The sequence below is a fragment of the Mastigoproctus giganteus genome, chromosome 1, assembly GCF_048544385.1.
Source record: "Mastigoproctus giganteus isolate SK-2022 chromosome 1, ASM4854438v1, whole genome shotgun sequence".
NCBI classification, from domain to species: domain Eukaryota; kingdom Metazoa; phylum Arthropoda; class Arachnida; order Uropygi; family Thelyphonidae; genus Mastigoproctus; species Mastigoproctus giganteus.
This window is the reverse complement of record NC_143575.1, coordinates 258364101-258392028: the sequence shown is the minus strand read 5'-3', so window position 1 is coordinate 258392028 and position 27928 is coordinate 258364101. Positions and strand designations below refer to the sequence as shown.

General features: G+C 36.4%; 1 protein-coding gene across 2 annotated transcripts in view; it reads right to left on the bottom strand.

The window, feature by feature from the left end:
- Positions 1-27928, bottom strand: part of Uvrag (UV-resistance associated gene) — a 113779-nt gene that overhangs the window by 11137 nt on the left and 74714 nt on the right. For both annotated transcript variants that reach the window (XM_090385827.1, XM_090385823.1), the window contains exons 10-13: positions 25562-25734; positions 24971-25034; positions 7640-7805; positions 4345-4423 (exon numbers count right to left, since the gene is read on the bottom strand). In XM_090385827.1, the coding sequence (XP_090241953.1) occupies positions 4345-4423; positions 7640-7805; positions 24971-25034; positions 25562-25734 (482 nt within the window). The remainder of the gene's footprint in view (positions 1-4344; positions 4424-7639; positions 7806-24970; positions 25035-25561; positions 25735-27928) is intronic.

The following is a 27928-nucleotide window of genomic DNA, read 5'->3' as shown; positions in this document are numbered from 1 at the left end:
TGTTCAGGAGCTGATGTTATGTTATGATGTTTACCACCAGTCTGAAGCATCATTTAGTAAGTAGAAAGTACTGTATGTGCTATTTTTACTTGTCCTGCATTTACCAGATTCATTTAATGATTTTAATTTAACAATTCCTTTTTAAAACTGTGTCAAATGCTCATGAAAGGAGAGACATCAAATATGACTGGAGCTTTCAAGTTTAAAATATTAAGACCACTATTATAAAAATTAATAACTAAGGACGTGTCAAAAGATTTAACCCACTTAGAAGCCATAATGGCTGTCTCTGCTGGGAAAGATGAGGACATACAAAGTAACAGCAGAGTTAACAGATTCATAAAAAAAAAAAAATAACAGAAATGTTACAGCTGTGTAAAAAGAGTATACAGATATCAACAGGTCATATTTTAAATAACCTCATCTACATAAAAAACAAGAATCTTCACATTGTCTGTGACAGACTAAAAGCTAAACACAGGTAACGAAGTGATTTCCCCACCCGTACAACTTTCCTTTCTTTCATAGTTATAGACTTAATAGAGATGGCTCCATATTATATAAACAAACAAACCATAGAGCTTCAATCTTCTCTTATTATATGCAGCCAGGCTGTTGCTATCATATTGTTTATATAAAAAAAAAGTAAATCTATTTCTTTCATTATTACTTATTTAAAGTTTGCTACTTAATTTTTCTTTTTGCAGTTTTACACCTACTCTTATGTTATCATTATAACACAGGAGTAGATGGAAAAATTGCCATTTACTTAACATTTTGCTTAATGATTCTTTTTTGAGGTACAAACCCTGTCTTAAAGAAAGGTATACCTGTATTCTCACAAGAAAACATGTAATTAATTTAGGTCAAAAGAGCAGGAAAGTCACTGAAAATGTACCATATGATTTACAGAAGTTACACCATCTGTAGGCATTACCTGTTTAAGTAAGAAAGAATGTATTTGGACAAAAAGATACATTTCTAAACACTTGAAATAAAAATAAAGCACTATTACAAATAAAGACATTTGAAGACTTCATATCTTGACCAGCAAAATTTCAAGAAACTTTTAACTCAGCAGTAAGGCATTTTTACTGACCTAACAATTTTGAAATAAGCAAGAAAGTTTGACAATTAGATAAGTTATAGGATTTCTTAAAGTACCAATATGATTGGACTCAAGTTCAAATAGCAAAGCTTAGTAAACGGTACTCACCTTAGATAATCTGCAGTTGTTACTTGAGGTAGGCTGGATGAATAATTTTGGGGTTTAAGAGGTTTTGAATAATTTAGAGTTTAAATGAGTTAATTAGTAAGGATAGGGAATTAAAAATTAAAAACGGAATTAAAATATGCTCAAGGAAGTAGAAGTGCACAACTCTGTTCCTGGAGTTGTGCACTTCTACTTCATCAATTAATTGATTAAAATATATGAAACCGGTGAAGCCAAAAGTCATAACGACTGACTTTTGTTTTTTTTAACGTCTCCAGTTGGTAATACTAAGTGAGGAGAGAACACGTGTTTTTAAATAACTTCTGTGTTCCCGTGATGCTCTTTGTGACATGTAGAAATCTAAGGTGCGCGAGATTCCAGACCGGGAAAAGGTTGGAGGGTAGTTTCGCATTTATGACATTTAATTTGGAGTGACGGCGGAACCATTCTATAATAAGGGCTTCGTATTGAAAAATTTTGTAACTAGATTTTAATTTTATGATGGTAATGGCTGAATCAACTAAAGGGGTGTGGTTGTGGGAATGTACGTGTAGTGTAAGCTCGGTACTGGATTGCCCTGTTCTGAAACTGTTGTAATGGTAATAAGCCCGTGTGTTAGAGGTTTTTGTGGAACTGTACATGGTAGTGGTGCTTCCGATGTAGCAGGCATTGCAATTTTGCTGACATTTGATTAAATATACAATATTATTCATGTCATTTATTAGGTATTTATATGTTTCTTTGTATGTATTAAACAGTGACCCAAGTTTGTTATATGAGGAAAATATAAGTGTAATGTCAGTGCCTGCGAACACTTGATGGAATTGTCTGGCGAGACTACTGTGATAAAGGAGAATGATGCACGTGCTCCCTTTTGTGTTGTGTTTGGGTGAACTATTGGTGTTATTTTTGGTGACGGAAATAATGTGTTGGATTAATTGGAACGGGTATTTCCTGGACATGAACTTTTTTGTAAGATATTGTAGTTCAACAGATAAGTCATCTTGTGATGAGCTGTATTTAATAGCATTGTGAATTTGGTTATAAAGAACAGCTTTTTTTGTGCTAAGTGGGTGGTGCGATTCAAAGTGTAGATATTTACCCGTGTGTGTATTTTTTCTAAAAATCTCGGTTCCCAGTTTGGTGCCTGTTTTGTATATTGTGAGGTTAAGGAAATTGATTTGTTTAACTTCTGTTTCAAGTGTGTATTTTAGTCTATCATGTATTGAGTTGAATTAATAAAAAGATTATCAATTGTAGTTCTATTTCCTATTATAAGTATGTCGTCTGCATAACATATATATAGTTTAATCCCTGAAGGGTAAGGCTGTAGTATTTGGTTTTCTATGGTTACTAAATAAATACTACCATAATTTCCAGTGGAGACATCTTAGCATCTTTTGATGTTGTTTCTTTATATACAAATGTACACTTACCATTTACACTACAAGCCTTATGAGAATTCCTAAGGACAGACAATACTTTAATCAACTGCACCTCTCTCTCTCTCTCTCAACAATATCTTAGAACTTACTTTGTTTTTACTGGATACTAGACACTTCCGGTTCCATAACCAAATATTTCAACAAACATTCGGCCCATTCTAGGAATTTCTGCCCCCTTATCTTAGATTTATTTAGCAACTCACTTTTAATCCTTTGAGGGCATCCACCCTGTCCTTCAAGCTCTCATATAGGCCCATAACAACGCCGAGTTGTCTCCTGATTTCGTTACACTCCTTGCATCACGCACACACAAAGACATCCTCCATGGCAATATCATGTCCCGTACCCGATTGCTCCACAAACATCAAGCAAGCAGTGATTCAGAGGGCAACTGCCCCTTTAGTTCTCCTCTGAGCCACAGCACTCCCATTAGCTTGAGCCTTTTGCTTTGCTGCTCTGGTCTGAGTCATGATTTCGATTTAATTTCTATTTCAGTATAAAATTATAACCCTAAACTTGTTTCCCAACACAGTTATAACGCTATATATATTTTTCAGTATCAAGTATTATCTACAAGTTCCGTTTATATAACTTCCATATCAACTTATGTATTAATTAATTATGTTACGTTTGTAATCTAAGTCGTTATATGCATTTAGTTAAAAGTACAATTTAATTGACAATGAAGTTTAACAAAATTAATAGATTTTACTGATTAATTGACAATATTATATTATATTATATACTATACTAATGCTATCTAGTTCAGGATATAACGTATCGTATAACAATGGCAGCAAGTTACGAACGGTAAATCTACGGACACTTAAGTATTAATTAACTTCCAAATCTCGCTGTCTCAATTCAGAATAACCTAACGATCCTGACTCGGTCTATAAGCTACTTATAGAAAATAATTTGATGTAACAATTGGTCAATAAAGCGGCTAAATATGGCTAAAAAACTTCTTGTTCAGTTTTTGTGGCCATCACTTTAATTATGCTCTATTTGCTATAAAGAAAACTCTTTCTTTTGTCCAGAACTGAGTGTGAGTGTGTGTGTTTACAGAAGTTGCTTAAAAAAGTTGCATCTGTGTGGGGATGCCAGAATCTCTCAAATTAAGATATTTTGCAAAAAAGATAATAAATGATGGTGAGGGAGGGACAGGGTTTAGTTGATAATAGGTCTCCACGTGCTGGATGACTTAGAACTTTCTTGCTTACTTCAAAACTGTGTTAGGTCAGTAATCAAGTTCTTATGAATGTGGGCGTGAAAATGCCTTTCTGCTGAGTTAAAGCTTCTTGAAATTTTGCTGGTAAAAATGAGTTGGTAAAAACATAAAACACCATACTGGAAGTGCAGCCTGTCTTTTCCTTTTGAATATAATGGAAATCTGTTGGGGGAGAAAAATAGTAAAATGGTGACTAAATTTGTAACATTTTTAATATTCAAAAACAGAACTTGGCTCCTCACAGTGTTCTAGAGAAAAACACATATTTGCATATCAATATTATTGTGTGCGTGTGTGTGTGTGTGTACACACAAAAAAGGTATATTTATCTGTCAATATATGCAAATAAAAAAAAACTTGACCTAAAAAAAAAAAAAAAAATAAGGTATGGGTCATAAAATGTAACTTATGAATTAACCTAAAATTTTCTCAATTTTTAGCTATTTAACACTCACTTGAGCTATATTTTTATTGAGGAGATAAACACCATACTGGAAGTGCAGCCTGTCTTTTCCTTTTGAATATAATGGAAATCTGTTGGGGGGGAAAAATAGTAAAATGGTGACTAAATTTGTAACATTTTTAATATTCAAAAACAGAACTTGCCTCCTCACAGTGTTCTAGAGAAAAACACATATTTGCATATCAATATTACTTACTCTACAATACTACTGCTACTGTTTATTACATGTTTCTTGTGTAAAGCAAAAGTAGTGAGATTATCTTATTGTAAAAAAAAAAAAAAAAAAAAAAGCAAATATTAACCAGTATATGCTCAGTAGACAATTTATTGGGGAATATATCACATGATGAATGATGGTGTGCAGGATACTACTGATCTTTAGAGAAGCAGTGATTTACTTGGCATGAAGTACATGAGATAATGCTAAACTTCCTCCAGTACATTCAAACTGTGCAACTGATAAACATTAATTTATCAAATATTAAACAAAAAAAAAAAAAAAAAAATATATATATATATATATATATATATATAGGATAAAGGACAGATTGTGGATGTTCGACTAGCTAGTGGCTAATTTCCCTAACAGCTGAACTGGTGGGGTGTTCGAGAGCCACCGTTGTTAAAGTGTACCAAGACTGGCATCAAAATGGTCAAACAACGACCCGACGGCAAAACTGCAAAGGTCAGCGAAAAGTTGATGTTAGAGGTGAGTGCTGGGTCCGATGACTTGTACAGGTGAACACGCACTGCACTGTTGAAGAGTTGACTATCCAATACAACATGGGCCAAACTGGAACAATATCTGGCATGACTATGCATTGCACGTTCACAAATATTGGCTATACCAGCAGACAACCCCTACGGCATCCTCTCCTAACCAAGGTTCTTTTTTTTTTCATTAGTTGGCGCATCGGCTTCTGTGGCCAAAATGCACCTCCCAAGGTTTTTGCACTACTCTGATCTAAGCCCGAGGCGGGATTCGAACCCGCAACCTTTGGGTTGCCAGGTTCGAATTTACCCACCCGGCTAGCCTGGTCGGCAACCAAGGTTCATCGGAGTAAAAGACTTGCCTAGTGCATGCAAGTTGGACATTAGAAGACTGGAAGAAGGTGTGCTGGTCAGATGAGTCGCATTATTTACTCCACACTGTGGATGGTCGTGTACGGATTTGGCGTCAACAACATGAGGCTTTTCACCCATCATGCATGGTATCGAAAGTGCAAGCTAGCGGAGGCGGTTGCATGGTTTGGGGCATGTTTCACTGGCAGGAACTTGAACCCCTGGTGCATGTGGAACAACGTATCAGTGGTCTCTGCTATCGTCAACTGCTTGCTGACTGTGTACACTCCATTATGTTATACTTTTTCCCAAATGGCGATGGTGTCTTCCAAGATGACAATGAGCCGAGCCACCAGGCACTTGTTGTGCAGGAATGGTTTGAAGAACACAGTTCTGACTTCCAGCATATCGAACCCCTGGACTCGAACTTGAACCCCTGGTGCATGTGGAACAACGTATCAGTGGTCTCTGCTATCGTCAACTGCTTGCTGACTGTGTACACTCCATTATGTTATACTTTTTCCCAAATGGCGATGGTGTCTTCCAAGATGACAATGAGCCGAGCCACCAGGCACTTGTTGTGCAGGAATGGTTTGAAGAACACAGTTCTGACTTCCAGCATATCGATTGGCCTCCAACCCCCCCCCATATCAATCCCATAGAGCACTTGTGGGACACTATAGAAAGGCATATCAGGCATCTGGATACACCAATCACCTCCACAGCTGACCGAATTACACACAGCTTGGTTGGCCATACCTCCCAAAAGCTTCCGACATCTTGTTGAATCAATGCCACATCAGATAGCTGCTGTACTGAGGGCAAAAGGAGGACCTACGAAGTATTAAGTATATCACTCAGTGTATATCTGACAACCCTTTCAATTTCATCCTTTAAATGCTCTGTTTGGCTGAGCCACAACAGCTGTGCAAGTTAGGGAAGTAAGAAGGCATCACTGTCATGTTCATGGAATGCTCCTACATGATATGGGTCTGAGAGCAAAGAACCATTCTACTAGAAGTAGCTAGGACAATTCACCATGCATTTGGTCCATAGCTCAAGTATTAACCTAAGTATAGACTAAGACTTAGTTGGTTAAAGTCAAACTTATAAAGAGTTAAGGGCAGAGGATTAGGCAGGTCAACAGAGGGCCCTCCTTATGCTATAACCACAGTTTAGGAAGAATGGAGTTGTCTAGAATGTTAGTGTACCACACGGAATTCTTAGTTCCAGGACCAAGACTAATAGTTCAAACCAAAATCAAGAGAAACAACCTCACACAATGACATTACTTCTGCCAAACTCCATAGCTGGGATGACACATTTACTGATAAGAGCATCTACTCTCATCAGTAAAGAGTAGACACCCTTTACTGATGAGAGTAGATTCAGTCTCAGCAGCGATTCTGGATGGCAGCTAATCTGGCAAGAGGTTAGCCCTCAAACATCACTGATAGGGATTGATATGGCTGTCGAGGTGTTCTCGTCTGGGGGGAGCGTTATCTTGGATTGACGTACACAACTCTAGACACTTACCGGTGCACGCTACTGTACTGAGGTAATCCGTCCCCATCTGCATCTGTTCCAAGGTGCCACTGGCCCAGAGTTTGTGTTTATGGATGATAATGCCATACTCCATCGCACTGCAGCTGTTGATATGTTTCTGGAAAGTGAGGATGTTGTTTGTATGGATTGGCCTGCCCATTCCGCTGATCTAAATCCCATCGAACACATATGGGACGCTCTGGGGAGACACCTAGCAGCACGTGCACACCTGTCCACATGTATCATGGCAGCCAGTGCTATATTGCCATTTTTGAATAAAGTAAATACCGTTTTGTTTCCGTTGTTGTGTTGGTGTTGTTTCCTTTGTCATCACGAGGTTCCTTTGGTATGCTTTTCCCATATCCTGGCCACTCATATCAGAAGCTACAGGTAACCTGAAAACCTGACTGGTTCTTCTGTTTTGCACACCAGTGTAGTATGAACACAGTTGCTTTCATACCTATTCCTGACATATGAATGACATGTATAGTTCACTTTTGCCTAAATTTCAGGGGGGGGGGGTCAACTGCCATATAGTCAAAAATAACTTCGGCTATATGGCATAGTTGTAGAAATACAACACTAGCATACAGAAGGTGAAGGGTGTAATTGTTCACGAAATGTACATGGTAAAATATAGTTATTTATAACATTTGATATTGGCATTCAGTATAACTTACTCTCTCTCCTTTTCTTGAATTTTGTTATTTATATAATCCATAACAGAGGAGCGTGATCCGTAATACCGAAGTGGATATCGCAATGGCACATTTAGAAACTGAGATATCATAAGAACCATGTGGCACACATATCCAAGGGCAACTGATATCATTGTTTCATCATGTCCTGTAATAAACATATTAATATATAATGTTTGCAAACATTACTGAAAATACCTAATTTCAAGATCCTTATTTTACACAGAAAAAAATATTTCAAAAGCATGCAAATAAAATTAATTTTAGGAGGATTATGATTGATCTCAGATTTAATACAGGTCAATCATCACTAATCCAGCAGCATTGGGACCTGTGAGGTGCCGGATTAATGAGTTTGCCGGATCACAGGTGGTTATTTCAGCACATACAGTTTAATCAAATAGCTAACCACCTCATTCTACCTTTAACACGTTAACTGCCAAGCTAGTTTAAGAAAAAAATTCCCCAGGGGCCAAAAAATATTTATCACATAATTTGATTAGTAATTCTAAAATAAATATTGTAATGTCAGTATTGTTGTTTTTTCGCTTAAAAAAAAAAAAAAAAAAAATATTTTTTTTATGTCGCATATATGTGGCCCAGTAAGTTACTTTATTTCTTGAGAAGCTGTGTCGGCTACATACGTGCGACACTATTATGGCATACATATGAAGATCGTTTGTGATTAGTTTATTGCACGTGTGGTGAGTGCAGCAATAAAACAAATTGTGATAAAATAAACTCTCAAATACTGTATTTCCCCACAATACTGTATTTCCCCATGTATAAGACACACCTTAATTTTGGGGCCCGAAATAAAAAAAAATGTATTACATAAAGTTATTGAACTCAAGTTTTATTCATCATAAAATTCATACAACTCCTCATCACTGTCAAAACTCCCATCCATTAGCTTGTCCTCATCTGTGTCTGATGACTATAGTTGGTTTCTTCACTCTTCCTGCCGGTGTCAAATTGTCCCCAGAAGACTTCATCCATTAGTTCCATTCGTCTCTCATGGCAGCTTTGAAGGGTTTGTTAATGCTGACATCAAGTGGTTGGAAGCTGGGATGTCAAGCTTCCAGGTATGACGGCAAGTTTTGTTTTTTGCTCTGCAGCAATCTTCTTTGTGTTTTTTGTTATGTGTGCTCTGAACTGATCAAGCACCAATAGGGCAGGTTTGCGTAAGAGCCCACCTGGTCTCCTGCTCCAAACTTTCTCAAACCAGATCTTCATCCCATCCTGATCCATCCAATCCTTCTCATGAACATGGACAATCACTCTTTGAGGAATTTCTTCTTTTGTCATTGTTTTGCATTTGAAAATCAGCATAGGAGGCAACTTGTCTTCACAGTTACAGTTTTCACCCCCTTCTTAGCAAGAGTTCTGTTACTTGGAACATCAAATTGAAGGGGGACTTCGTCCATATTTGCAATCTGTCCCAACTGAAACTGATGTGTGTCTTCCGACATTGAATGACAAAACGATGAAATTCAAGAACCTTCTGCTCATAGCTTTCAGGCATCTTTTGGGCAAGTCTGGTGCATGTACGCATGCTTAGTCCATTCCGTTTCATGAACCTGAAGCACCAATTGTATCCTCCTTTGAAATCAGTAACTTCTTTTTCATCAGCAATTCTTCTTGCCTCATGCTGAACCATCTTTGTGGAAACAGGAATTCCAATTGCCCTTTGCTCTTCAATCCATATCTTCAATTCCCTCTCTAAATCAGGCCATTTTGCTGACTTGCCTCTCATGGCCTTCTGCCGTGGCATTTTCAGTAGGGTTTCTTCTTCCCGTAGCCAGTCTTGGATTGTTTTCTCAGTTGGAGGAGGCCCAAACTTACGTTCAGCAGCACGATTTCCATTCACTTTTGCAAACTGGATCACTTTTAACTTGAATTCAGCACTGTACGAAAATCTTTTCTGAGCCATTTCTGGGCAGAACGTGGCAAAATGTAACCTAATATACCGGTAACAAGTGCAAAACAATGAGCGCAGAGACAACAAGCGCGAAAAAGCGGGAAATGCAAGTAAAAAAATCTACAATCACTGTATAAGATGCACCCAGTTTTTAGACCCCAAATTTTTCGAAAAAGGGTGCGTCTTATACATGGAGAAATAAGGTAAGTTTTGTCAGTAATGTTAGAGAGGTTCGTTAGGGCGCTGTGTTATCCATCATATTGTGTTGTGTTTTTCTGTAAGTTTGTACAAGTGTGTTGTAAAAAAAAAAAAAAAAAAAAAAATCTAAAAAAGGAATGGCTAAAAGAAAATTACTAAAATAAGAGGAACTGAGAGAAATTGCTGGAATTTACAATTAAGCAGAGTTAAACTTCTCACAAACACACCGCTGTCAGAAGTTCAACTTTATCTGTTATGGACAATGTACAGTGTTTGTGCTTTATGCCATGAGAGGCACTTCCTTTATGCATTGGAACCATGGCTGGGGCTAAATGCGAGCAGGTTATAATAATAAATGCAGAAAAACAAGTGGGAATGGCTTGCTAGTATTTACAATTTCGCCCCAACAGCTGATGTTGCAACCAATGCCACCAAAACAGTAGCGGAAGGTTGGTGCGCCATCCTGGGAAATTAAGTTTGCGGAAATTATGTCCGAATTAGCGGTGGCAGATTAGTGATGGTCGACCTGTACTACAATGTAATTGGTTAAAGACTTAATACTACTGTGAAAACTATAGTATAATTTTAATATAAGTTCTAGTAAGCTTTCAGCTATTTACAACTGATTTACACTCTGCGATGACCAATTCTAAAGTGATAATATTTCCTGTTGTACACAGGAAATATTTTATCAGTTACTGTGCTTCAATTTGGCCTTGTGCTAATAAATCAGCTATATTGTCATTATTCTCCTACAATTTTGAATAATGAAGTGGATGACCCTGAAAACACATGGAAGATACACATCACACTTTCAAGTCTACTTACAATTGGCATACTTCAGATAAAAACTCCAGAGTACCTCAATCCTAATTTCTGGAAAAGAAACCTTATGTGATATAGGGAACATCATGGCATGATGAATTACTATGGCCCAAATGCATCACAACCTGATATTCCAATCTCAGAAGATAGGAATTAAAAAAAAAAGAAACCCCTGTTTCTAATTTAGACATTGAATATTTATCAACCTTATTCTGGATGGAAAAATCTGGGGACTGGATAAACAAACATTACTGTCTCCATACTATTAAAAACCTGGTGCCCAAACTACTTAAAAACTCAACTACTCTTCAATAGATCAAAAATTCTTCATTTTTAAACTGGTATTGCTAAATAAATCTTAATTTTTTATTTTAAAATTGTGATTGCATACTGTACACCTTATTGAGGTGTGCTGAGATAAACATTTTCTTTCTTTTCTTCCCCCCCCCCCTCAGGTTAATAAAGGATATTTTATAGATATACACTGAGTGATCACTGAATTATGACCACCTACATAATATTTCGTAGGTCCTCCTTTTGCCCTCAGTACAGCAACCATCCGATGTGGCATTGATTCAACAAGATGTCGGAAGCGTTTGGGAGGTATGGCCAACAAAACTGTGTGTAATGCGGCTAGCAAAGCAGGTATGGAGGTGATTGGTGTATCCAGATGCCTGATATGGCTTTCCATAGTATCCCACAAGTGCTCCATGGAATTGATATTGGGGGAGTTTGGAGGCCAATCGATATGCTGGAAGTCAGATCTGCGTTCCTCAAACCATTCCTGCACATCAAGTGCCCGATGGCTCACCGCATTGTCATCTTGGAAGATACCATTGCCATTTGGGAAAAAGTGTAACATAGCAGGGTCTACACAATCAGCAAGCAGTTGACGATAGTGGAGACCAGTGATACGTTGTTCCACATGCACAAGGGGTCCAAGTTCCTGCCAGTGAAACATGCCACACACCATACAACCGCCTCCACTGGCCTGCACTTTTGATATCATGCATGATGGGTGAAAAGCCTCATGTTGTTGATGCCAAATCTGTAAATGACCATCCACAGTGTGGAGTAAATAACGTAACTCATCTGACCAGCACACCTTCTTCCAGTCTTCCAACGTCCAACTTATATGCTCTTTGCACCAGGCGAGTCTTTTATGCCAATGAACCTTGGTTAGGAGAGGATGCTGTAGAGGTCATTGCTGTTGTTATTTGGTTTTTAGAAACATTGGCAACTAAGGCCATATTGCTCTGGGAATATGTGGTGATCATTCCCTGACCTTTCTGCATCCTCTGTATTTAGTGGTCACAGGCTTGAGCCCCGGTCTAATCAAGAAGCGTGTGCTACGCACTGCTGCTCCTGCCCACCTGGCTACGGAGGCGCTGGTCATCTGCTGATAGCCCATACGTGTGCGACGCATAGTCATGCCAGATATTGTTCCCGGGTTTGCCCATGTTGTATTGAGTAGTCAACTCTTCAACAGTGTTGCGCCTGTTTGCTTGTACAAGTCGTCGGACTCAGTGCTCACCTCTAACATCAACCTTTTGTTGACCTTTGCAGTTTTGCTATCGGGTCATTGTTTGACCATTTTGATGCCAGCCTTGGTACACCTTAACAATGGTGGCTCTCGAACACCCCACCAGTTCAGCTCTTTGGGAAATCGAGGCACCAGCTCATCGAGCTCCCATAATCTGTCCTTTATCAAAGTTCGATAAATCCTTCCTTTTACCCATCAAGCTTGGAATTTTACTACCTACTGAACCACTGACACTTTATCTATACTATGTAGGTCAACTAACTGCGCACTCTCGTACCTCACGTGGTCAACAGGTCGCATTATTTTCATAGGGGTGGTCATAATTCAGTGATTACTCAGTGTATATTGTAGAAGTATATACATGTACCTCCATATAGCATAGAAAATCGTATTAACTTTGTCAAGGTAAGTTGTTATGCTTTAGCATATTCCCATACATCAAAAAATTTGTGAAGCCTCAGCCCTATAGACAGTTAACTGAGGCACTAGTGAAGAAACTTCCAACAGTAATATAAACAAATATAAATATGGTGATATTGTTAACGTGTAACAATACTGACACGTGTTAAACTTATGTTAATACTATGATGCATTTGTGAGCATCGCTAGAGTAGAGCTAAAACTCTCACTCTCTTCACAGTGGAACTTCTCTATTACGAACTTCTATTTAACGAATTTCTCTATATTACGAATTTTTTCGCAAAACATTGCACCTTGAAATGAAATTACAGGTAAAATTAACCCCATATGGCAAAGTGTTAGTCTCTCTATAACGAATTTAAAAAAAAAAAAAAATTAGTAAAAGCATTTTAAGATTTTCAAGCATTTACTGCTAAACAGCCACTCAAATATACTGCCTCCTTCCTTCCTTCCTTCCGAAATTGTGCATTAGCATCTGGAATTAAATAATCATCCTTTTAGTGAATGCATGTGGCCATTGACGCCCGTAGGAGGGTCTTTGCTTCATTTTTGTTACAGTTATTAAACCAAATGGGTTTTCTTAAAAGTGGTCGTGAACTTTACAATAAATAGGGTAGATTTGTAAATTGATGTTGGCTCAGGGGAAAATGAAATTCGCTGCGGTAAACCTTTAGCATGCTGCGGCGGCAATACATAGAATGCTACCAGAGTCGGTTTTTAGTAATGCCTACTGAGTGACATTTGCTTCTCACCTCAACTGTACCATGTGACCTTCCTCTCAATCATTATATGATATGTCCGTTCTCATCTAACTGGACTCCCAGTAGATGGTTTTCATGAATTTTTTTTTTTTTTTTTTTTTAATTTCGTTCATCAATCACATAGGCTATATGCTCTTGTATTTTTTTTTTTCCTAAAAAGTAACATACAGCATACATTAATCAAATTTTCTTTCGTGTATATGTGAATGAAAGCCGAATAAAGTAAATTTACAAAATCGTATATTTCTTCAAAGTAGGTTATTTTGTTATTGTCATTTGGTTTTTAGGAGCATTAGCAACTAAGGCCATATTGCTCCGGGATATGCGGTGGTCATTCCCTGACCTTTCCGCATCCTCCGTATTTGGTGGTGACGGGCTCGAACCCCGGTCTAATCAAGAAGCGTGTGCTACGCACTGCTGCTCCTTCCCACCTGGCTACGGAGGCGCCTTCAAAGTAGGTGCCTCCATAGCCAGGTGTGCAGGTCTAATCAAGAAGCAGTGCATAGCACATGCTTCTTGATTAGACCAGGGTTCCAGCCAGTGACCACCAACTACGGAGGATGCGGAAGATCAGGGAATGACCACTGCATATCCTCAGCCCGAACAAAGGGTGAGGGTTGGCATCAGGAAGGGCATCCGGCTGTAAAAATTACATGCCAAAACAATAAAAATGCTGACCCCATATAATAATGGGAAAAGGCGACAAAAAAAAAAAAGAAAAAGTATATTTCTTCAAAGTGATTGATAGGAAAGGTCATGTGATACTGTTGAATTGGCAAGTAAATGTCATTGAGTAGGCGGTACTAACAATTCACTATACGGCCAGTGCAGCGGTGTATGTATCTGCAAGAGCTGCAGTAATTGTGGAAAGAATATCGAAGAGAAAATGTTTAAGTATTAGTGATAAAGCAAAGATTGTTATGATATTGACCAGGGTTTTAAGAAAAAAGATGTTGCGGAGAAATATGACATACCTGCAAGCAGTTTATCTACGATTTTTAAAAAATCGAGAATCAATTTTAAATGCAATTGAAGGAGGAGCAGACAAGAATCGAATTAAGTTGTATGAAGATGTTGATAAAGCTGTTCTAAAATGGGTGCAAATGATATGTAAAAAGAATATCCCAATATCGGGCCTAATAATTAAGCAACAAGCTCTGAAGTTTGCACAGTCCCTTGGACATACAGAATTTAATGCGAGCACTGGGTGGCTAGATAAATTTAAGAAGCGCCACAGAATTGTGGAAAAGGTTATTTGTGGAGAAAGTGTTAATGTAAGCGAAGAAGATTGCAACAGTTGGAGGAAAAATACCTTAAAGAAGATTTTGGAAGAATATGAGCGTAAGGATGTTTTTAATGCTGACAAAACAGGTTTATTCTTTAAATGTTTACCGGATAGAACACTTGCTTTTAAGGATGATAAATGTTTTGGTGGAAAACAAAGCAAAGAAAGAATCACTGTTCTATTTGGAGCAAATATGACAGGAAGTGAAAAATTAAGACTTTGTCATCGGAATATCAAAAAACCCCGAGATGTTTTAGGGGCACAAAATATTTGGAAGTTGACTACACCTTTAAGAAAAAAGTATGTATGACAAGTGATATTTTTGAAGAATGGGTATTAAAACTAGACAAGCGTAAAACAAAAGAAAAAAGGAAAACAGTGTTGGTAACTGACAACTGTACGGCATGTCCTGCCAGTATTTCTGCCAAACTTAAAAATACGAAGTTGTTATTTTTACCACCAAATGTAATGTCAAAACTCCAGTCAATGGACCAAGGCATTATTAAAAATTTTAAATTTCATTATCGAAAGAGAATAATAATGAAGATTGTCAATGCGTTATCAGAAAATAGAAACTTGGAGGTTACCTTAGAGATTGCATCTCTGAACTGGCAAAAGTTTGGACAAACGATGTCATCGAATGCACTATTCAAAATTGTTTTTTGAAAGTGGGATTTGCATTGAATACAGAAGTTGAACAACAACTGGACGAACAAGATGAACTGGCCCTTTCACAACTGAAAAAACTTTTGGACATTATTAGAATCGTCCGGAAACATTGAAAATGAAATAACACTGGATAGTTATGTTTATGTAGATCAAGATCTGACTACGGCAGAACATCCAACTGAAGATAAAATACTGCTGAACAGTGTTAGACGTGATCACGAAAAAATTAACGATGATGCTGAAGACACATCAGAACCCATAGAAAAGCCAACTCGTGAAGAAATGATTAACGCTTTTAAAACGGTTCGTTTGAGTCTACAGTTTTGTGAAAATGTTCCTGATAATGTTTTTAATGCTCTGAAAAAAAATGTGAGGTTTTCTTTGAGAATCAGACATTTAATTGTACTGTGCAAACGAAAGTTACAGATTTTTTTTTGATTTTTGATACTTACCTGCGAAAATTGTGTAAACTTAATTTAAATAAGTATGTTTTTGAAATAAAATACATTAAAAATGTATTAATAAATAAAATACATTAAATTTAAATTGATAGAATTCTATCAATTTAAATTTAATACTATCACTTAAAAATTTATAACTGGCAAAACTGGTATGGGGACAACAGAAATGGGTAGGTATGAGACATTCCTTTAGTCTGGCTATCATTCTAGTCAAAGCCCCCGATGGAGTAGCAGATTGATGGCCAAGTGAGGGAATGTTATTACAATTTACTTTGTTTATTAGCATTTTTATTGTTATTTTCATTATTTAACATCATATTTTTAATACCATTTCATTTATATAACGTTTATAGGCCTCTCAGGCTAATGCTAGTCTGATCCATATACAGCTAATTGCCTACAGATTAATAACATTTAATTAAATAAAATCGACCAATATATATATATATATATATATATATATATATATATATAAAATGTGGTTATTACGTTTAGATGTATGTATTCTTTTAGATTTGCGAGTTCTTCTGTGCTGCGTTAATGCCATTGAATTTTTGCCATAGGCCAATTGTACATTATACCCGCCAGTATATATTCGTTTAATTGTAGATCGTTACCGATTATTGGTGTTTTTCATACAAGTATTAATGTTCATACAAATTTGTAATCAAGTTAACCTAGTTTGGTTATCTTCATTCCATATGGCCTATACATTTTGAGTTAAGATAAAAAGTATAATGCTAAATGATAATGATTTTTCATAATAGTGACAAATGGGCCTGGAGTACTGGGGTCCATAGTTTAACAAATAGATATTTATTTAAAGTATACCCAGTATAAAATAAAATAAAATAAAATATTTCAGTAGCTTTCGGAACTCGTGTCCCTTTATCAACTGACAAAATACATTACAAGCAAAGTGTGGCACGTTACTCATTCGTCATTGTTGTAGCACGGACGTGTGCTGCCTTGCGCCAGTGATCATCCATCAATAAAACGGTTGTCTCCAGGATTGGATGTATACGCATGCCTTTCTGGCGATTTAATGCCTTAGGGTTGTTCATTATGTTTAGTGACTCTAGCCATAGGCGGTGGCGAAAGTGTCGCGCGTGGTCCACTATCTCAAAGTCGCGCTTGGGGTCAAGATCGTGATTGGTAGCCCAAAAATGTTCTGCAAGCGCGGACTGGTCAGTTTCGGCAAGCCGGATTGCTCTGTCGTGTTCCGTGAGGCGATCCTGGAGACGTCTCGATGTCTCACCTACGTAGCAACTGTTACAGGCCCTACAGGTGATACGGTACACTACATTGCTGCGTAAGACAGGTGTGACAGGGGTCTTCACACTGGAGACAAGTGAACGTAGGTTCCTACCTGGTAATTGCACACATTTGATGTTGTAACTTCTCAGGATCTTCGAGATGCGTCCTGACACTCCTGGATAGTACGGAATGTAGGCGGATGATATGCCGACTTGCTTCGGAGGTCTTGGGTTGGAAGTAAGTTCTTGTGCCTGTAACAAGCATCTGTTTAGTACATGGGATGGATAACCGCATCTGGTTAGGTCCGCCTTCACACGGGAGATCTCGTTACGTCTAATTGTGTCGGTGCTGGAATGGCTCCAGGCCCTGGAGAACAGGGTGCGGGCAGTGCTATTGAGATGGCTTGGAGCGTGGCCGGACCCGTAGTTGGTGAATTGACCGCACCACATGGGTTTGCGGTATACTGAGGTCTCTAGATGTGGGCCTACGCGATGCACTAGCACGTCCAGAAACGGGAGCGAACCGTCCACCTCTGATTCTACGGTAAACTTGATGAAATTGGATAGAGAGGGAGAAGATGGGTGAAGGCGGACCTAACCAGATGCGGTTATCCATCCCATGTACTAAACAGATGCTTGTTACAGGCACAAGAACTTACTTCCAACCCAAGACCTCCGAAGCAAGTCGGCATATCATCCGCCTACATTCCGTACTATCCAGGAGTGCCAGGACGCATCTCGAAGATACTGAGAAGTTACAACATCAAATGTGTGCAATTACCAGGTAGGAACCCACGTTCACTTGTCTCCAGTGTGAAGACCCCTGTCACACCTGTCTTACGCAGCAATGTAGTGTACCGTATCACCTGTAGGGCCTGTAACAGTTGCTACGTAGGTGAGACATCGAGACGTCTCCAGGATCGCCTCACGGAACACGACAGAGCAATCCGGCTTGCCGAAACTGACAAGTCCGCGCTTGCAGAACATTTTTGGGCTACCAATCACGATCTTGACCCCAAGCGCGACTTTGAGATAGTGGACCACGCGAGACACTTTCGCCACCGCCTATGGCTAGAGTCACTAAACATAATGAACAACCCTAAGGCATTAAATCGCCAGAAAGGCATGCGTATACATCCAATCCTGGAGACAACCGTTTTATTGATGGATGATCACTGGCGCAAGGCAGCACACGTCCGTGCTACAACAATGACGAATGAGTAACGTGCCACACTTTGCTTGTAATGTATTTTGTCAGTTGATAAAGGGACACGAGTTCCGAAAGCTACTGAAATATTTTATTTTATTTTATACTGGGTATACTTTAAATAAATATCTATTTGTTAGATTTTTCATAACATTTTACTAATGAAAAAACATTTTATCTGTAGCAAGATAATTATTAAATCTCAATTTCTGTATAAATTTATATAATAAAACTAAATCTTAAAGACTGTACAAATTTATATAATAATATAACGTATTGCATTACACCACGTGGCCGTCAATCCCCTACTTCATCGAGGGCTTTGAGTGGATTGACAGCCCTTTTTGACGTAATGCCTCATACTTACTTGTTTCTGTCTGTACCTATACCAGTTTTGCTATTTTAGTTTATATTTTCAGGTTCATTTTCTTAAAATTTTTTTTTTTTTTTTAAATTTAAATATTATTTATTTTCCTAATTTCTTCTATTAATACTTAATTTTTATTTATTTAAATATTACTAGTTTATTTTTTATCGATCTCTTCAGCAAACTGTGATAGGGTACACAAAGCTCAATGAGTAAGTATTGTATATTGTAATACTACTACTTACATAGTGTTGTACTCCGGTGGAGGCCGTTGAGTAAAAAGGGGGTTTTTTCGCCTTCTGTTTTTATGGGTAGCTATTATTACAGCGCAGTCGCACTAACTAATTACTCTGTGTGCTGATGGCGCATTGGTCTATGTCCCCGATTTTCATGCCAATGCATTCTATGGAGGTTTGTTGTTGGATGGATGAATTTTTAAACTCTATATAGGTTGTGTTAACATGTGGATTAAATCTTATTTACATGCGTATTTACATTTTTTTTTTATATGTGTGTTTTTATGCTTTACCACGGAACTGTGTCGGTATCACTTTTCTAAGGCATAACAGCACGTATATGTCCAGTGGTAAAGCTATATACATATATACAGCCTCTTACTATGGGGGGTTTTTTGTTGGGAAGGGGGGGTTAAATTTGGCAATAGGTTGTAGTGCAGTCAGGCGACTAGCCTCGCCTGACAGCAATAAACCTTATAAACATAGGGATACTTTTTCTGAGTAAATACTATTTTATTTTTAGATGGTTTTTGATGAATGTATGTGGGTCTACATTGGGGTGGTGTTTTCTAATATTTGCGTATATGGCAGTTTTTATGTGATACTTACTGTATCGTTTGGGAATTTTGTTTATATCCTGGGTTTTGATGAGTTTTTGTATTGCCATATTTACACTATCTATATTGTTGCAGATTTTTAAAACACCACCCCAATGTAGACTCACATACATTCATAAAAAACCATCTAAAAATAAAATAGTATTTACTCAGAAAATGTATCCCTACGTTTATAAGGTTTATTGCGTTCAGGCGAGGCTCGTCGCCTGACTGCACCACAACCTATTGCCAAATTTTACCCCCTCCCAACAACCCCCCCCCCATAGTAAGAGGCTGTATATATGTGTATACAGCTTTAGCACTGGACATATACATGCTGTTACGCCTTAGAAAAGTGATACCGGCACAGTTCCATGGTAAAGCATAAAAACACACAAAAAAAAAAAAAAAAAAAAATGTAAATAAGATTTAATCCACATGTTAACACAACCTATATAAAGTTTAAAAATTCATCCATCCAACAACAAACCTCCATAGAATACATTGGCATGAAAAATCGGGGACATAGACCAATGCGCCATCAGCACACAGAGTAATTAGTTAGTGCGACTGCGCTGTAATAATAGCTACCCATAAAAACAAATAGAAGGCGGGGAAAACCCCCTTTTTACTCAACGGCCTCCACCGGAGTACAACACTATGTAAGTAGTAGTATTACAATATACAATACTTACTCGTTGGGCTTTGTGTACCCTATCACAGTTTGCTGAAGAGATCGATAAAAAATAAACTAGTAATATTTAAATAAATAAAAATTAAGTATTAATAGAAGAAATTAGGAAAATAAATAATATTTAAATTTAAAAAAAAAAAATTTAAGAAAATGAACCTGAAAATATAAACTAAAATAGCAAAACTGGTATAGGTACAGACACGAGTAAGTATGAGGCATTATGTCAAAAAGGGCTGTCAATCCACTCAAAGCCCCCGATGAAGTAGGGGATTGACGGCCACGTGGTGTAATGCAATATGTTATTATTATATAAATTTGTACAGTCTTTAAGATTTAGTATTATTATATAAATTTATACAGAAATTGAGATTTAATAATTATCTTGCTACAGATAAAATGTTTTTTCATTAGTAAAATGTTATGAAAAATCATTATCATTTAGCATTATACTTTTTATCTTAACTCAAAATGTATAGGCCATATGGAATGAAGATAACCAAACTAGGTTAACTTGATTACAAATTTGTATGAACACTAATACTTGTATGAAAAACACCAATAATCGGTAACAATCTACAATTAAATGTGTGTGTGTGTGTGTGTGTATATATATATATAGAGAGAGAGAGAGAGAGAGAGTGTTCCTGTGTGTGTGTGTGTGTGTGTGTGTGTGTGTGTGTGTGTGCGCGCATATATATATATATATATATGCACAGTAACTCCCCAACTTACGTGCTATTCGACTTATGGAAATTGGACTTTACGCAAGTTTTTCCCGGCTCGTACAAACTTTAAAAAATCATGGAAACTTATTTTGCATCCCGCAAGAATAAATGGAGGTATTGTGAAATTATCGTAATGTGAACCCAATAACAAGTTTTTTTTTTTTTTGTAATTCGTTCCAAGTACTTGGAAGTCAAAATTTTGCTATATTACTAAGCTATTTTTCTCTCTAAAAGGTCATATTTATAATGGAAATTGCACTACCCTTTCATCGTTATCATATGTTCCCATTATAAAAATAAATTTTGAACTCCTTTGTGATATTTTTCTAAAGCACGTTTCTGGAGGTCATGACCAAAAAACAATTTGCATTTTCCAGTATACTGGGCTTTTCTGTTCGTGCATCTAATTATAAATGGGTAGTAAACTCGATCTTCTTGCATTTGAGATAATACCGATAACTGAAATGTGTGGGTTTTTACGGTATTATGGCGAAATATGTTTCCCTTCGCTGAAATCTTCAATTATATAAAGGCTCCTCCGTAGCCAGGTGGGAAGGAGCAGCAGTGCGTAGCACACGCTTTTTGATTAGACTGGGGTTCGAGCCCATCACCACCAAATATGGAGGATACGGAAAGTCAGGGAATGACCACCGCATATCCCTTGAGCAATATGGCCTTAGTTGCTAATGCTCCTAAAAACCAAATAACAATAACAATCATATAAAATACAAATTTTCAGAAACTTCTCTTCATTCCTATTTCCTTATTGCAATGATGAAATTAAAGCAACCAACAAAAAAAGTGCAAGTGGTGGTAGTGCCAGGAAACGAAACAAAATTGATTTAGAAATGAAGATGAAAATGATTAAGAAGTACGAAGCAGGACAAAGTTTGTCATCTATTGCAAGGGAATTAGGTCTCGCTACTTCAACAGTGAATACTATTTTAAAGGACAGTGCGCGTATAAAGGAACATGTCAAAGGATCAATGCACTTAAGATCAACAGTGATGCAAAACAACGTTCAGGTGCTATATCAAAGATGGAACAGCTGGTAATAATATGGATGGAAAATCAGATTCAGAAGAGAGTGCCGCTGAGTCTAATTACCATTCAAGAAAAAGCAACAAGTATTTAGAAAGATATTAAGGATAAGTATGGCGAACCCCAAGTCAAGTTCGTGGCAACGGTTGGTTTAAGCATCGCGCTGGTTTCCACAACGTTAAAGTATGTGGTGAAGTTGCCAGTGTCGATTCTGCAGCTGCAGAGAAATTGTTATGTGTTGGAAAAAATTATTGATGAAGGCGGCTATTCAACGCAGCAAGTTTTTAACGTTGACGAGACTGCTCTGTATTGGAAAAAAATTCCAGATCGAACATATATTGCCAAAGAGGAAAATACAATGGCATGTTTCAAAAGAAAGGGCCACACTCTTGCTTGGGACTAATGCAGAGGGAGATTACAAATTGAAACTACTGCTTGTGTACCATTCTGGAAATCCTCATGGATTTCCGATCGAACCAGAGAGAATGGATAACAATATCTCTCTGAGGACTGGTTTAAATGCTGCATCATTCCGGAGGTTGAAAAATATTGTAAAGACAATGAACGTTCCTTTCAAGATTTTGCTTCTATTAGATAATGCTCCTGGACATCCTACGCATCTAGATTATTTCAATTCGAACATGAGAGTCATATTTCTACTGCCAAACAAGACTTCACTCATTCAACCTATGGATCAGGGCGTTGTTTTGAATTTAAAAGCATACTATTTATGTACAACGTTTGCTCAGGCATTGTCTGCAATAAACGGTGAGGAAAATTTTATGTTAAGAGATTGGAAATCTTACAATATTTATCACACCATCTTAAACATTAAGAAGGCCTGGGCGGAAATTACTAAAAGTTGTTTAAATGGTGTATGGAAGAAAATATGCTCATTGCATGTAAAAGGCTTTTCATACAAATCATATGATTTGTATGAAAATCATATGTGGCAAATCATACAAAGAGGTTACAGATAAGATTGTAAAGGTTGCAAAGCTACTTCAGTTGGAGGTTGATGCCAAAGACGTGGAGGAGTTAACAGAGGAAGAAGAAGGAATTATCTAACGAAGAACTTATTGACTTGCAGGCAGCGATGGTGAAAGAAGAAAATTCTGACGAAGCTCAAGACGAACCAAATGAAGAGCCGAGATGCTTCATCACCAGAGAGATGGTAATGGAATTTCGTGAAACTGCATCGGCAATGGCAAGGTTTGAGAAGGTGGATCCTGACAGCGAACAATTCTTAAAAGTTAACAGAGGGGTGAATGATATGCTTGCTTGCTACAAAGAAATCTATGATGAAAAGAAGCAAGCCACCATCCAGTCATCAATTAATACATTCTTTCGTAAGGTTGAGCACCTTCTAAATCTCCACAGCGGCGTACTTATCAGCTGAAGACGTTGATTCTGGAAACGATGCTTGAGAGGTAAAACTTACTGATATTATGCCTGTCTCCTCTTTTTTGTAATTTTAAAAGTTTGAAATTTTTTAAAATTTTTTTTGTAATTTTTCTTTTTTATAATTTTGTAATTATAACGCTTTTGTAATTTTTCCTGCGCATGAGATAAAAAAAATAGAATACAATAAATAATTCTATTTATATGTTCATCAAACATTTCTTTTTTGATTCAATCAATTCAGCAAGCACAGTTGCGAGTGCTGCACAAGCATGGGGGAAATTTCCCAACTTACGTAGCGTTCTGCGGAACACAACCCTTACGTAAGTCGGGGAGTTCTTGTATATATATAATATATATATATATGCAAGTGCCTTTCTAATATATTCATCAGTTTCAGCTTAATGTTGATATAGGAACTCCACAATACATAAAAATAGGTTTAAAAAATATACTGGGGCTACTGTTTGCCTTCTCGGACTCTTGCCATTCTTTAAATTAGGCTAACTAAATTTAAGAAATAATGATCTCCCCACCCAAATTAAGTATAGGTAAGCAGTGAGTAGCAGGTGAAGTGAGTGGTCAAGAAAGTGTTTGAGCCTTTGAAATGTTTACTATGAAAAAAGTAAATTATAAACGTTAGTCACAAATAATATATGAGGAACTACCAGCAGAGTTAGAGTGGTGATGTAAAAATATTATTATGTAATGTTATCCAACTATAGTGATATGATATATATTTTCAGCAATTTCATGTTTCATCATTGCAAATCTCTACAGAACAGAATGTTTTTTTTTTTTTTTTTTTTGAAATAAACAATTACAAAGAAAAAGTTTGAATCACATTGTTTTAAAAACACATGGCATGTTACGAAAAGGTTTCTGATAAACATAACATAAAATGTTCAAGTGTTGGTTTCAAGAGTCCAAGTTACTCGTGCATTCTGTCTTTTTTGGCATTTTCTAGCCAGAAATCAAATGCTTGTAACTCTTTCCAGCCCTTCTCACTTTCTCTGAACCTTGCTCCCCGAGACTTCTTGTTTACAAAGACAAAAATTGAAGAAATATCTAACATCTTGGAGATCCACCAAAAATCACATAAGACAATAACTGGCTGAATTGCTTGTCCTGGGTCCCTCTCCTTTCCGAAATTGGCAATCCCTTAACCCTTAAAGCCTCCTCTGACATTAGCAAAGACCTATAATTCCATCTTTCCAAAAAATTCCTTCTACATTGTGTATCTGCCTCTACCTCCACACTAAATTCTGTCCTCTCCCAACCTCCTTTACTCTTTCATTAAGAAAATGAAATATAGTATAAAAAATAATTAATAAGGTTTAATGATTAATCATCCCAAATCAAGAAAACGAACTTTACACAAATGTAACAGAATGATTATCTTAAAAAAAAAAAAAAAAAAAAAAAAAAAAAAAAAAAATGATATGGAGAAAGATAGTGAATGGAAGCCTGACAATTCAGGACTGACTGATTTGTACTATCACAGTGAGCTGAACACTAACTAGCATTTAACACATATGGAGGATTACAATGATAGAACATTTTAGATATCACAAATTTACAAAGCTAATATTTGATAAAACATAAATCTTGAAAGCATTAGTTTTAATTGAACACATCTACAATCAAAAATCATTCCAAATTTTTTGCATACAAAATACATATGTAAAAAAAAAAAAAAAAAATTACCTGCGAAATCTTCTGAATTAGGAAGATGTACACCACATATGCTATATCCTTTCTTATCAGGAAACTGCAAGTGTAAAAAAAAAAAGTAGTATAATATACAAATAAAGGACTATGAAAAAATAGTGTGTGTGTGTGTGTGTGTGTGTGTGTGTGTGTGTGTGTGTGTGTGTGTGTGTGTGTGTGTGTGTGTGTCATTTCCTCCTAAGTCTACAACACTACATTCTTCTAGAATTATTGAATTGATTAAAAATTCCTGTACATTTGAAACTATGCATTTCCAAATTATACCAATAGAATATACTTTTATAATCTCAAGGAACAAAAATCAACAACAAGTATAATGGAGCAGATAAAGTTGGAGTGAAACTTCTAGATGAAAATTGTGCTATGCAGGAACAAAGTTGAATGCATGTAAAAATCACTGAAATCATTTAGAAGTGCATCGTGAGTACTCAAACTTATCTAACCAATTTTTTTTGTGGAACAATTCAAGGGATATTTCAATATTGTTTTGACTAACAAAATGACTAATATAAGGCTAACTTTGACTAATATAAGGCTTTATTGGCTACAAATACATAATATACATACCGCAATTATGGGATATATACATGATAACTCTGATATAAGTTCTTTTCTACGAAAATCTAAATGAGCTCTTGTTTTTAACAGAATTTCTCTGTACTGAAAATATTGCTGTTTCATTGATCCTAATTTTTCCTTTTCTTTCTTTAACTGTTCAAACCTATTGGCCAAGTCAGCAGCTAAAAGAAAAGAAAGAAAGAAAATGAAAAATCAATTACTTTACAAGCATCAATTTAATTTAGATATTTTATTAGTCAATTTAATATATAATTTATTTCTTTTAATATGTACATCAGTTAACAAAAATTAAATTTAGGGAGTTGAATGCAAAACAAATGTGTACTTTTATTTTTATGGTGAGGAAAGAGAGGGCATGTCTGTAGCAATAAAACACTAAATATTGCATCCCATAGAGTTTATTCTTTAAGCATGCATTCTGAGAAATTAGTTTCCCAAAGGATTCAGTTCATTTTAATATTTATTTTTAATAGGAAAATGGCTATCAACGAGCACTGAGTATTCGAAAGCTAAAAACTGAGAGTAAATAATTAGACATAAAACTATATGTATTTGCATATTTTGATCATTTTAATCATTAGCGCATATATAAATGCTTATAACACGAATATCACTAGAAAAACTGCATATTTCATTAATTCACTCAGTTTTTCAGACAAACTCAGAAATGTGACTTCAGTGACTGGAAACATGTTATTACAATAAATTAGCATGGGAAAACATATCAAGTGTTTTACATTAATTCTTATGCTATCAATGAAGTTGAATGAGAGTACATTCTTTGAACATGCAACATAACAGTTCAATTTTGCTATAAAAAAAATAATAAAAATAGAATTTACAGAACAGGCAGTAGTAACTTTCATTCAAAATAACAAAAATTTAATTTTCTGCTAAACTTATGGATTACCAATCTGAAAATATTTTAATGTGGGTGGCAGTAAAGTCTTCTGTTAATTGTGAAAAGAACACACAATGCTGAAAAAAAAATTCAAGATAGACTAAAGCTGCAAAAAAATTACCAAACTAAATCACTTTGTACCTCAAGAGAGAAAAAAAAGTGACATTTTAAAGACTCTAATATGTCACTTTGGTAACAGCAATATCTCTTTTGATTAGTTCAGTAAGCCATTTTTCAAATCATTTTTAAAAAAAATATTTTACAACTGAAACATTCCAGATGAATCTACCATGAGGAAGAATTATCGTAATGCTATTTATGATGGCATTATTCATGAAATTCAAGAATGTTGGAGAAAAGTGAATCTAGATGTTGGTCGGTAAAATAGAGAATCTTTTTTTTTTATTATTTTTTTTTAATATGAAAATCCCAAACATGAGAGGTATTAGAACCTATAGTACAGATCGACCATCACTCCGGCAGCGTTGGGACCTGTGGGGTGCCAGATTAGTGAGTTTGCTGGATCACCAATGGTTATTTTAGCACATACATTTTATCCAACAGCTAACCACCTCCTTCTACCTTTAACACGTTGACTGTCAAGCTAGTTTAAGAAAAAAATTCCCCAGGGGCCAAAAAATATTTAGGAAATAATTTGATTAGTAATTCTAAAATAAATATTGTAATGTCAGTGTTGTCGTTTTTTCGCTTAAAATATAAAATAAAAGACTTTTTATGTTGCATAAATGTTTTATAACTAAAGTATGTTGGTTACTTTATTTCTTGAGAAGCCGTGTCGGCCACAAACGTGTGATGCTATTACGTCATACACATGATGGTCGTTTGTGATTAGTTTATTGCACCCGCAGAGAGCGCTGCAATAAAACTAATTGCGATAAAATAAACTCTCAAACGTCACAATAAGTTTGTCAGAAATTTTGTGAAAACAAGTTCGTTAGCACGGTGTATTATCCATCATACTGTGTTGTGTTTTTCCGCAAGTTTCTATAAGTGTGTTGTAAAAAAAAAAAAAAAAAAAAAAAATCTAAAAAAGGAATGGCTAAAAGAAAATTACTAGGATAAGAGGAACTGAGAGAAATTACTGGAATTTACAATTAAACAGAGTTAAACTTCTCACAGACACACACCACTGTCGAGTTTTTTCAGAAGTTCAACTTTATCTGTTATGGACAATGTACGGTGTTTGCGCTTTACACCATGAGAGGCACTTCCTTTATGCATTGGAACCATGGCTGAGGCTAAATGTGAGCAGGTTATAATAATAAATGCAGAAAAACAAGTGGGAATGGCTTGCCAGTGTTTACGAGTTCGCGCCACCAGCTGATGCTGCAACCAACGCCACCAAAACAGTAGTGGCATGTCGGTGTGCCGACCCGGGAAATTTGAAATTACATTCGCAGAAATTATGTCCGAATTAGCAGTGAAACCGGATT